This window comes from Thermobia domestica, chromosome 2, assembly GCF_964235325.1.
Source record: "Thermobia domestica chromosome 2, izTheDome1.hap1.1, whole genome shotgun sequence".
In the NCBI taxonomy this organism is placed as follows: domain Eukaryota; kingdom Metazoa; phylum Arthropoda; class Insecta; order Zygentoma; family Lepismatidae; genus Thermobia; species Thermobia domestica.
The window spans coordinates 111,035,557-111,049,230 of NC_137455.1; the positions used below are offsets into that span (position 1 = coordinate 111,035,557).

The following is a 13,674-nucleotide window of genomic DNA, read 5'->3' on the forward strand; positions in this document are numbered from 1 at the left end:
TTATCAGTACTAAAAATTTCGCTTATGCCACTTGATGCAATCACTGTGGATAGAAATAAATGGAAAGGCTATAAAGTTCTCGAACTTTTATACACTAAATAAGTAAGGCAAATGCAAAAGGGTATTGATGGACAAAGTACGTACAAACAGAAGGTACTTGTAACAAATAACTTCGAATTTTGGATACGAGTTTTATTGTCATAATTTATAAAACACACTAGTACTTGTTGTCAGTATCTAAATCTAAACTCAAAGGAACTTATTATAATTAAAAAGGTAAGTTGGTAGTAGAAATATTCAGTAAATCATTTCATTTTACTAATACTAATCGCTATTTGCTTTGCAGACAGCAATTAATTGATTATATGTCCCAGCAAAAGGACACGTAAGACCAATTTACGTATTTTTAAAATAAGATCACATTGCGATATATGCTTCTAAAACTATACAAACAAAACATTATATAATAATATTTAACTTTCTATCCAAAATTTGCTATTTTAATTTTACGAGAAACATGGCTGTCAGACAAGAAATGCTCACCAGGTATTCAATTGACATGGCTCCATCCCCTGGCTGAAGAATGCCTTCGGAGAGCAGCATCTGAAGAGTACAACTTCGTGTGATTCCGACACCACCCACCCGGCTTCTTCGTTCTGGACAATCATCAAAATCCTAAGGAGATTAAATTGTCATGTGAACGGGTTATAAAGTTCAGAAACTGACGCCATTCTCCTTTCATTTTCCACCACTGCTCATAAATGAACTATCAATTGATAAACAGGTTTCCACTTTTTCGCGTTATATTTGGAAGTCTCTTTGTATCACTACATCAGTATTATTTGTTACAATCCTTAATTTGGCCTTCTATATGTGATATTTGATATTTCTGCAAATCTCTCTCTATCACATATCGTGCACAATTAAATTATATGAATTCTTAAACGATTTTTATTGAAGTTTAGCGTCTCTTTGCAGTACCAAGGCTACATGAGGCGGAAACCTACAGTTTAAAGTAGGATCCGAACCATTGTAATGCGTTCAAACCTCATGTTTTTCCACCGGGATTAGAACCCGGGACCACGAGCACCTGCGCTAGATATTGGACTAGCAGGTAGGATGAATTCTTAAATGTTATTGTGTTATGTATTAAGTATGTAGCCTACACTTCAAAGCTTATGTCAGTTATTTTCAACTGACCGATGTGTGACGTAGGAGGGAGCTCTTACGTTCACAGCCAGGTCAGAGAAAAGGGTTAAGAAAGAAAAAAAAAAGGAACGAGGCGAGTGGAATGAAATAAAAGAACTGTAACACAGAACAACTACAAGAGTGTAGAACATCGAAAAGATGTCGCGATTCATACTTATAGTGAAGACGCACTGCTAATCCTATCTGGAGGGGACATAGAAATGATTTACGGCGAAAAGCTGATATGATAACGTAGTTGAAAAACGAGAACTATTGTGTAGTATTCATTTTTATAACCTGTTTCGTAAGTTACTTATGTTAATCAAACCTCATTTTAAACAGGGAACTTATTTATTTTATCTTTACATCAGCTTTCCTTTCAAGTATACGTATATAAACGAGTAAGTACCACATTTATTTTTCTATAACTATCTTATCAAGCCTTGTTTCCATATTGTACTAAAACACAATAACACACTGAGCAAGGCTGTGTGATAATATGTATAAAAAAAAATCAGAAAATGAGTGGAAGTCTGATGAAGAGACAGTTATTGTGTTGAAACTCTTACGTGATTTTTTTTAAACATATTATCACATAGCTTTGCTCAGTGTGTTATTTATTTTTCCTGGAGAGTGTATACATTAAAGCTCGTTCTACCCAAGTATACATGATGTTATCGTTGTAGTTGACAGCAGCCGATTTACTTTACTACAGCAGCAATACTTCAAAAAGATGGAATTTTTAGGGTGAAGTTTTCGAAAACTCCCTTCATTACTTCCCTTTATTAAACATTATAAACAATGAGTGTACACCAATTCAATGCTTGTTTTATTGTAAATCAAAGGATGTACAACACATATTTCAGCTAAAAGCGAAATGCTTAAAACAATTTTCTTTGCAAAATGGTTTTGTAGAGTTGTTAAGCAGTTTGGATACACAATGACAATACATACAATGATAAGAACTACAAATTATTATTCTCTTAGTTTTCGTTGGAATAATGTGTTACAGAATATCTTTAACATACGTCTATTAATGTACTTTCACATTTTTTTGGGTTTGGTCTCCACGCAGTGTTAAAGTTTTGGGCGTTAAATCTTTATAAAAAAAAAAAAAAAATCCCGCCATTACTTCCCTTTACTAGGTACTACAAACAACTGCTATAAATCGTATAAAAGCCTATTTTATTCTGATGTCACAGAGGTATAATTTGTATTAATTGACCAATAAGTGTGCCTGCTATATTCGTTTAAATCCATACTTGCGACTTCCTTCAAAAACGTTCAGTCATTTTCCAATATGACAATTTGAATACAACCTTTATTTTTGGGGAATTTATATAATTTGAATTGGAAAGTTATATAGAATGTTCCTACAAAATCCCTTGCTTATATAATTTTTCTTCTAAACTTTCATTTTTAAGCCTAAAATTATTGCACTAATAACAGACAAACATCAAAAAGAAGTTAAAAATTCTATGAGTATTTAATACTGCTATGTTAACTGTTACTTATATTTTCAATTCAGCTCTTTATAAATCATTTTTGTATATCTGAAACTACACAGTTTCATTTACAGGAGGACAGGAAGAAGTTTAAATTATTTGCACAATGATAATTAAAACATATAAATATGTAAGGCCTAGTAGCTATGGTCGTTATGCAAAATTGGTCTCATCTGTTCAAATAATGTTCAAGTCGCTTCTCCTAAATGATTTCCAGTATTTGCAGTTACTGCAATCATATCTTACACATCGAGATATCCTGTTTCCTTTCCCTAGACGGCATTCTTCTCACATTTGCATCCACAGATTTTACTGAAACCTCACTGTTAGTTAAAATAATAATAAAATAAGTAAATAAATGTAGTTTGGGATTTTACATGTTCGGACACATTTGCCCATTCAAGCCTCCCATTGACTGTTATGAATGCTGGAGAAGTTGCTAGACGTAGAGGCAGAAAAGGAAAGGAAATACAACAATCTCCTCGACAAATTTATTTTTGCTCCAATAGCCATCGAGACCAGTGGTGCATGGGGTTCTAGAAGCCTTGATTTTATCAGAGAGGTTGGCAGGTGCATTTCTATCGTTTCTGGAGATGTTCGTTCAGCGTCCTTCCTAATACAATGTATATCCATTGCGGTCCAACGTGGCAACGTTTCGTCAGTCCTTGGTACGTTGCCGCCGGGAAGGGAACTGGAGGAGATATTTCTTCTCTAGTAGAGTAAAGCGGAGCAAAAGGCCGCACTTAATGTTCAGCATGCTATTGCTGCTATACCAAAAACAATATTGAGATGATTCATAATTGTTATTTTTTCTCGAAAGCCATGTGAAATGAATCTTTTTATAAAGCATAAAAAAAAAATAAATACAATTAGAAATACTAATTGCACTGCATATTTCCATATACACAGAGACAAAATAACAATATAATGAAACTTGTGTTTAGTGGATTTTATAGTAAGTGACGCTAACGGATTTGTAGATGTATCGATCCGCACTATCCAATATGTTTATAAGGAATGGTGGCAATGAAACACAGCGTAAGAACTGTGGTCGGAAATATATCCTCCCAAGAAAAGACCAGAGATGAGTGTCACGTCTTCACGAGAATTGGTTTCATGGCAGGTAGGAATTGATGCAGATACTGAATGCCCCATCCCAAGTCACATCCAAGCAAACATTGCGCCGAGAACTTAATGCTATGGACATATGGAATCAAGCACTTCGAAAAAAGTCTTTGCTCACAGCGACACAAAAATTTCCAGTCTTCAATGGGCCAGGTAACACCATATTTGAACTGTGGCGGACTGGAAGCATGTAGTATGGTCTGATGAATGGCGGTTTCCAATGACGTAAGGCATCGAATGCACCGACGACCAATATATAACTCGACAAGTTTCAAACCAAGATGCGCAGATCGCCGCGGAGCACTTCGTATTCCACCACCCTCCCCACTACTCTTTCATCCACTGATCTGGCCTTGAAAGTACCAGTGATACTAACTCAGCAAACTTATGCTACAACAAATATCACCTGCTAAAATAAATGACAAATATTACCGTGTAGCGTTATACCTACAGTATCGACTCGTAATTCTCATATCAGTGGTCCATTTCATTTAATCCCGCTTTCGAAAATGCGTTGCGGTGGTAGCTCTTCGTATTCTACGGTAGTATATTCTGCGTATGTTCGTTATTAAGCTTTAAAACAAAGAGAAACCAAAAGGCGAATGGCTTAATTTTCTGGATTCCACATTAAAGACTGAACTGACAGCCGAGCCTACTAGAACATTACGATACTGAACCAGGGGCGAATACAGAACGGAGGCCGCACCTTTCTGAAAGGGAAATATTTCTGTCTTACTTCAATGAGACGAGTTGACAAAAGTATTTTTGTCAATATAAGACAACAAATAAGCTGATTTCAGTCTATTGTTAGTACAAACTATGTCTCAAGTGTTATAATGTTTAATATTTTGCGCCCCCCCCCCCCCATCCTTCTGAGTAAGAATGAATAATTATTCAACTTCCAAGGCCGAAGATACAACTTGTGTATAAAAAAAAAAAAAAAAAAAAAAACTATAACAACTTATAACTAGTAGAGAAAACTTCGTTCAACGATTTCTTTTATTTCAGCTAGTTCCTCTTCCAGAAGTGCGGATCAAAATATTTGGTATAGTTGCAATTAAAATATTTGATTTAATTATCACCCTAGTTATATGTTCGAGGTCCCAAAGGTCATGTAGGCCCCCTATTGTATTTATGAATATACATTATTTGGCATAATTTGAATGCAATTTGCTTTAAAATCCTCATGTATATACCTTCTGCATCTGAATGCCCCCAACTTTACAGAGAAATCGACGCCCTTGGGTCGGGCCTAAATGCTAACTCGCGTCGGCCTCACATTATTAATTCACGGGCCCGGCCTGAGATGAAACCTACATTCACGCATCACATTCAGTACTGGCGTGTTGGCAAAGTAAGAGTGAAATAGGTGCAACAGAAACTGTTGGAAAAGGGCCACGTCTTATTATGGTCCATGCAGGAGGGGAATTTGGGTTTGTTGATAATGCTCTATTATTGTCCAAATCTAAGCAGAAAAAGTGGAGATTATCATGATGAGATGAACAGTAGAAATTTTTCAAAATGGATCGATGAAAAACTACTTCCTAATCTTCCCGAAAACAGCGTTGTTGTCTTTGATAATGCCAGTTATCACAAGGTTCAAATCAATAAAAGACTATCTATGTCTTCACTTAAAAGCGACATGATACAGTGGCTATCAGCGACAGACAAACCTATAAACGAAACCGAAATTGAAGCGGAGAATAGAGTAAATACATTGTGGAGAATGAACAAAAGACAATTTTTCTTAAGAATTCAAAATGTACCTTATGTGAAACAATACGCGATTGACAAGAAATTTATAAACGCGAGGCACACTATAATAAGACTTCCACCTTACCACGCAGACTTAAATCCTATTGAACTTGTGTGTGTGTGGGGGGGGGAAGGGGGAATAAAGAGCAAAGCAAGGCAATGCATTTCCGATTCACTGGATGAAAAGAAAGAATTACTGGGAAAGTTATTTAATGAATATTCACCACAGAAATGAGTAAAATGTTCTGAACACGTGAAAAAAATTGAAGATTCTTACTTTGAAAGAGACGGACTTATGGATGATCGTGTAGATGAACTGATAACTAGATTTGGTGAAACCGATTCAGACTCAGATTCATCAGCCGATACAGATTCAGATGAGTGGGAGAGTGAAACTGAAGGAGAAATGGAAAATATTTAGAAGGTGATTTCTGTTATCATTTATTTATTTATTTTTCATTAAGATTCATTGCGAACTTTTCCACCTTTTAATTCATATATTACGTTGGTAAGGAATACCCCTAATCCTACTTAATTCATTTAATATTCAAAGAGAAAATATTAAAATGCATTAAAAATTTAGTGCAATCAATATACAGCATTTACACTCAAATGTCGTAGAAAATCCTCAGACCATTCCGCTCCCTCCAGATTGCAACACTGCAAAACATCATCGTCGCGGAGAAGGGAGTGGGGGAAATGTAGGATTAGATGCGCAACAACTAGGCTGCAGCGTTCTGTTTACAAACTTTTTCACTTATAGGCATTTCATCTGTAGTATGTAGAGGGCGTCAATGCATTGGGCCGTTTTTGTTCAGATGACCGTGAACATGAACCAGCATGTTTATTTGAATATTCGCGGTAGTGCTGCAATTCAGTCTAGAACTTTATGATGACAACATTGTCGAAAGTCCAATTTTCCAAGACAACTGTCATAGTCACACGGCTGCACGTCTTTGAATGGTTTGATGAACATGCAGGCATCCTACCATACCTCGCCTGACCCCCTAAATTACATGATCTTAACTCCATTGAAAATTTGTGGGACACTTTGGAACAGCGGGTGAAATGCCGATATCACCACCCTAGCAATTTGTGGCCGCATGTGATCTTCTGATCAGCAAGTAGTTGCAAGTGGATGTGGAATACCTGCAGAATTCCCTTCCTCGCCGAATCGAGGCAGTTGTTAGGGCCAGAATTGTTTACTAGGTATTACAATAATATATCCAAGGGGTGATTAACTTTCTGCTCGTTAGTTCACGACATAGAAAACTAGATACCAGAATTGCTAAACTAATTCCCTTAATACTACAGAAACATGCCATCCCCTGACCCATTTCCAATTAAATTGCTGTCAATAGAAATGTATTTACTTCACTTTTATATTATATACTGTTTTAATATGTATTCTGTATATATATTAAATGTGATATGTGCAGTTTCTACAGTTGGCAAGACCTCTTAAAATTACGACTTTTTTTTTTCACAAAATCATTAATGTTTCACACAATGTAGACCAAAATACGTATACCTTGTTATACAGATTCCAGATTAATAATTTTCCAGTGACTTCAGAAATTCCTAGTAACTGTTTGTTCTACAAATTACTTGAACTTGTGAATTCGCAACCATAATATCGAATGCCTATATATTTTTCGCAGACCTTGTTCAAATAATAATTTAAACATATACATAAAATAAATCTGTTCTTCAACCGAGAAATCACGATGTCATCAGCTCTTAAAATTGGTGATCATGTTTTACAAATAATTCTGTATATTGAGCAATAAATTTCAACATTCATTCCGCCATTCAATATTATCGACTGGCAACTGTTTACAGATACGTATTTTCAATAAGTTCGAAATTAATGTAGTGTGCATCTGTAAAATACATTTTACACTCGCTTAAAGTTATACAATATAAAATTCAGTTTTAGATAAATCACACAATCAAAAGCATTGCTTTTGGTTTCTTGATCTATATTACAATCCAGTGAATGATAGTGCAACAAAATGCAAAGTGTAAGCACAACCTAACTGTTAATAAACATACGGTGAGAAATTCTACTCTCCGATTCCACAACTCCCTGTTACTATATCTCATGAACTCGTTATTTGTCGGTACTAGCTGTAACTTAGAAAAAAAAAAAATCTGTAGACAAAATAATGCTTTAACACTCTATTACAATACATCTATATTTTTATTACAGTAAAGAAATTATCATATCAAGTGTCCTGGCACTCCTTGAGGTTATACTTATTATGATCTTTAGTAATTTCATCAATTAAATCATTGTAATCAGTCAATTCACAATTCAATTAATTATCGCGCTTCAAGTCGTACTAATGTCTATTACATCGTCTACCATGCAATTACTAGATACTACCACAGAGAAATCACATTACGAACAAAACAATGTATATTAATATAAATAAATAAACTATTATTATATATATTACTAAATGAGTTTCAGTACCATTGCAAGTGCTTTACGAGACAAGTGAAAAAGAATAAATTAAACATTAAAAATAAAACATGCATCTTTTCTCCTTAGTATCAGCAGCCAAAAACAATTATTACGATTGCGAATCGTATTAAACAAACAACGTTTTGCGAAGTCTTCCTTTTAGGTCAACCAAGAAAGTTCTGTCGCTTTTTTACCCACCACCTTCGAACATCGATATATCACCTAAGACGTACTTGGAAGATCAAAAATAATCCCCATCAGCATCGACGAACTTCTGCCAACGTTCTGGAAGGCCCTGGATTTCATCGCGATAGAACTTGGTAGGCCGTGAAGAAAAGAAGGTATCAAGTGCATTTTGCCTCTACTAGGGATTTGAACTGGTGTCCTCTAAGGTCCGAGGAATGAAACAGGTGATAATCGAACAGTGCAACGTCCTGAGAGTATGGCGGAAGCAATCGTGTTTTTCACATCCAAAGCACAGAATGGTGTCCCAGGTCATCCTAGCCACGTGGGGCTTAGCATTGTCCTGTAACAGGAGGACCCCTTTATGATTCAGAAGTTCTGACTCCAGAGTTTTAAGTTTTTCTTGAATACGCCTGACAGTACACAGTTGCATTGATGCTCTGATCAGCTGGTAGCAGTTCCCAATGTACGATGCCGCGAGCAGTCCACTAAACACACAGGAGGACCTTCTTCTGGTGCAATGCTCGTTTTGGAACCGGTTCATGGGATGTTAACCAGACGCCGTGAAGCTTCGTACAGGACCCACTTCTCATCACATGTCAACACCCTATCCAGAAATGGCTGCTTCCTCAGACGAGTCAGCAAAGAAACACAGGTGTCTGCTCGCGTTGCCTTCCGGTCCGGAGTCAAATGATGTGGGACCCATCGACCCAACTTGTACTGCCTTCAAGTTGATGGAGGTGCTGCCGAATGGTTTCCCCACTCACACTGAATTGTAGTCCCAATTCCTCACATGTCTGGCCACTGTTCGCCTCAACTGCTGACTGAAGATCTTCATTTTGTACATGTGCTGGTCTTCCGGCACGTTGTGCGTCTTCGAGTGTTTCTTCACCGTCCTTAAACTTGTTAAACCACCGCTGCAATGTCTGCGTAGTCACAACATCCTCACCAAAAGCTTGGCATATCTTCCGCCCCGCTGCAGCGGCGTTTGACCCCAGTTTGAACTCGTACAGCATACGCCCTTATGATGCTCTGTGGAGGTCTCATGTTCACTCTGTTCTTACGCAAGTTCACGGTGTAACTGAACTGTCACAACCAGGTAGTATGTTGGATATACCCACACCAACAGCTGACCTTCGTCTTACCTCCATTCGCATTCAACTCACGGCCGATGGAACAGAGAACTCCACAAAAAGCGACAGAACTTTCTTATTTACCTTTATAAATTCTATCTTTTTTCCCATATATATTTGAGACATAATATAAATTATAACCTTACAGGTCGCAAACAATGTTCCCGAACGTTTAAGTTTCAACTCTAACTGTTAAAGGTAGCAAAAACAAAAATTTTATATGCCGAAGAGATAAAATAATAGTAAATAATAGCGGCACCATGCATTTAATTACAGCATAATGGATTTATCATCAGGAAATTAAGCCATTTGAGCTTTCATCAATGTTCAAAGAACTCTGTGAAAAAGTCTACTAATACATAGTACTTTACCGGAGGCAATACGAAAACTAATAAATTAAGTCTCTTAAATGGAATTTAATCATTCAGTTCTATGGATCATAAAGTAGAATCACACAAACACAAATGGTACGAAGTGTATAGAAATAACACGTCAGTATAAAAGCTAACAAATACTTTCAAGGGATCTCCCAAACGAATGTGTATTTGGTGGGGTGGCTCATTGCCACTATTCACAGAGTTCACAGAGTGAATACGAAAAGCAAGCATAGGATTGATAAACGTAACACAATTCTTTTTACATGTCAATGAAAAATCGAGTAATCAACTATAATGTAAAATTGAAAAAGAGCACATACGATGACAACTTTAGCCAACCATGTAAAGAAATATGAGAATAGATTGTCATAGTTACCAGGCAATGTTTCCTCAAGAACAGTCTTCAAAGTGCCAAAATTGCTCTTAGTACTTTTCTAAGAATTTGTATATTTTACGTAAATTTACATGTAAACCACTTTAATCTGATCATAATGTAGATGACTTGAAGAACAACTTCATCAACAAATTCAAAAGATACTCAACATCGAATTTTCACTGAGAGCTGTCACAATGGTCAAGACATAGTTAAGAGAAAATGTTCTACTGGAAATAGGACTGCTAGCTAACTAAATGGAAATTTTAAAAATACTTTACAAATTTACACTATATTTAGGGACAGAGTTTATAGTGTTTAAAGGCTGCGCTCCGAGTTCCTTTCAAACGCAATTGGTAAATGATAGGGATGTGGAGTTGCCACAACTTAGTGCAAATTCACATCACTATACGTCACTCCTCACATGATTGTGCTAAAGTGCGTCGTTTAGCTACGCCTCATTACCACACGCAACGTCGCGTCACAGCTTTCGTTCTTTCAGCTACACACACGCCATCGATTGTCCCAATGTATCCACTAATTTTTTTAAGGCTTCACAATATACACCTTAAATACTTGTACTAATACTTTTGTGGTTGATAGCAACAATGGTTCAATGATGATTTTTTTTTTTAATTATATCCTTATGCAACATCGAGACTGAAGAATCTACTATTAATGTGGAATCCGGATCACGATCGAGGCTTGAATTTGGAGCAGTTGGTGGGTGCTCAAACCATCATGTAAGATCAACCTTCATAGTAAAGGTCGTTCCTAACCACACTATCTCTGCTATAAAAATAGATGACATGAGCACACCATCGGTAGATGTAATTTTAACAGTGCAAATGAGCAGAAATCATTGGAATGGCATCAGGACTTTAATTCTAGTTTCCCTTTATTCCCATGTTATGATAAAACAAGAGGGATGATCTGGTGGTATGGCTGGATGCTCTTACCATGGGCAGTCGTACCTGTTGTAGTTGGTTTCATACAAACAAGGGAACGCATTTCCAACAGATTGCAGTCATGATGGATTCCTGAAAGTAGGCAGCATTCAGCTTCACATTTCTGTCCACCTTACGTACTTTCAACTTTCTCGCGTAACCGTATACGGCAACAATCATAATTCCTTGTGGAAAATTTCTCGGCACTGGAGGTGAAACTCTGCACGTCCCCAGCCAGAGGTGTCACGGTACGTACTGACAGAATATACCACTATGCGTGAGATAAACGTAGGCTTCATGCATTATGACAAGGTCGCGTCCATTTTGAGCACGCCAAGTATCTTTCGTATAGATCGCGACAGTTTGTCTGTCATCCAACAATATGGTGCGGGAGAAGGGTGTACGTACGCTCCGCAGGCCCAGGCGACGAGTGACACGACTGACAGTCAACACAGCAGAGTTAATTCTGGCCCATCTAACATTGGGATCGTGAATTCTCCTGAGTGCCACTCGACGAATTCTATGAACCACCTCAGGGAACACGTTCACTGGTAGCCTTGTATGGGGCCCTCTTTTACAGGCATGTTTCTGCAAGGGCCCCATTTCTATTTGCTGGCCACGGAAGCTTTAACTGTGGTCATTCATAGGTTAAACCATTTTCCCAGTCACTTTTGATTTTTCTGTTGTACGAAAAATGTGCGTGGAAAAGGGCCATGATATTTTCTTCCAAATAACGGTCGTTCACTTTTGGCGACATTTCACTAGTACCAACACAATAATCTGACTCCTGAAACACTACACAGATAACGAAGCCAGTTTCATGGTTCTGACTCAGCTACACAGGTGATAGCAGCGTTCTAAATCAGTCGGATATAAACCAATCAACTTTCTGTATTTACTACGTTATTTTATACCTATCATTCAATACGAGGGCGAGGTGAAAAGTTCTCGGCCTGACAATGAAAGACTGCAAATTTCAGTTCAAAAATGATTTTATTTTTCCACATAATATCCCTTAACTTCAATACACTTGATCCAGCGTTTCTCCATCATCAGTATTCCTTCCCGGAAGTGAGATCTGGAAAGTTGTGAAAATTGTCATCCACGACCCTCTCAACTTCATTCGATGTGAAGCGCTTCCCAGAAAGAAATTTCTTCAAGTTTGGGAACAGATAGAAGTCTGATGATGCCAAATCAGGAGAATATGGGGGATGGTTGAGCAACTCGTACCCCAAATCCCGCAGTTTTCCCATCGCCAATACACAAGTGCGTTGTCCTGGTGAAAGATGATTTTCTTCTTCTTCAATTTGAATTTTGGCATCCAGTTGGTTAAGAAGGTTGGAGTAATATATGCCTGTAACTGTTCTCCCTTCCGCAAGGTAATCAATTAATAGGATCCCTTTCGCATCCCAAAACACACTGGCCATGACCTTTCCGACCGGTACGATCGTCTTCGCTTTCTTCGGCGCTGCACCATCGGCTTCCACTCACTGCTTGTACTGCTGTTTCATTTCTGGAGTGTAGTGGTGAACCCATGTCTCATCCGTTGTCACAAATCGCCGCACAAAATCGATCGAATCCCTTTTGAATCGGTCCAAAGATTGCTGCGAAAATCGTTTTCGCATTTGCTTTTGGTCGCCAGTCAGTAAATGCGACACCCATCTTGCGCAGAGCTATCGCATCCCTAATTCTTTGTGCAAGATGTTTCGCACCTGTTCCTCCGATATTCCCACACTCTCAGCTATCTCACTCACCTTCACACGCCTGTTGTCCAACACGATATCATGCACTTTTTCGATTGTTTCCGGTGTGGTTGCGGTTTTTGGTCTTCCTTCACGTGGGTCATCTTCGAGGGATGTGCGACCACGTTTAAATTCAACTGCACACTTTTTAACAGTTGACATGGAAGGGGCAGATTCCCCGTAAACTTTTTCCAACTTCGGATGAATTTCAGTAGGGGTTACTCCATCCAAAACGAAAAATTTCATTACCTCTCGATATTCAATTTTATAAATTTTCACAACTAACACGCAAGACGTCTAACTGCAACAATACCTGCACACAAACTACTTGAGAGAACAAGTTGGCACTTGTTATACGAACAACTGAAAAGCGCCCCTAGGCAAGAACAATAAAATTTTGCTGATTGGAGTGCCATCTCTGGGTCAGGCGGAGAACTTTTCACACCGCCCTCGTATACTCTGATACTAATGATACAGACCTACAGTATGTGTGACAATGCATTTTCGAAAGTTCTCTTTGAAAACAACTTATATCAAATTAGCACAAAGGTTAATATAATTCTGTACTAAGAAATGGACAAAGGGAGAGGGTTGTAGTATATTTTACTCAACTTTCTTAATGTCTAAGCAACAGAGGTAGGATACGTCAGATTAAGATTTCAATATGTTTAGTTTCATTTTCGAGTAGCACGCAAAGAATCAATACACCAAAATACAAGTAAACAATCTAATGACGCTCAGTATGAAAACATTACATCCAATAACATTTTGTTCTTTTGCGCTGGCAAAGTGGCATAGAATCTTGAAACATAAAAACCAAAATTTGACGTAAGTACAGATTTAGGTAATTATTTGGATAAGAACTGGATACAAGTT

The 13,674-nt window shown here is 37.6% G+C and overlaps 1 protein-coding gene across 10 annotated transcripts in view; it reads right to left on the reverse strand.

Annotated features, from left to right (window-relative positions):
- LOC145674736 (MPN domain-containing protein-like) overlaps nucleotides 1–13,674 on the reverse strand; it is an 86,342-nt gene that overhangs the window by 43,598 nt on the left and 29,070 nt on the right. For 6 of the 10 annotated variants that reach the window (XM_081744949.1, XM_081744965.1, XM_081744958.1 and 3 more), the window contains exon 3: nucleotides 544–675. The exons of the other annotated variants lie outside the window; for them this stretch is intronic. In XM_081744949.1, the coding sequence (XP_081601075.1) occupies nucleotides 544–675 (132 nt within the window). The remainder of the gene's footprint in view (nucleotides 1–543; nucleotides 676–13,674) is intronic. 10 annotated transcript variants of the gene reach the window in all.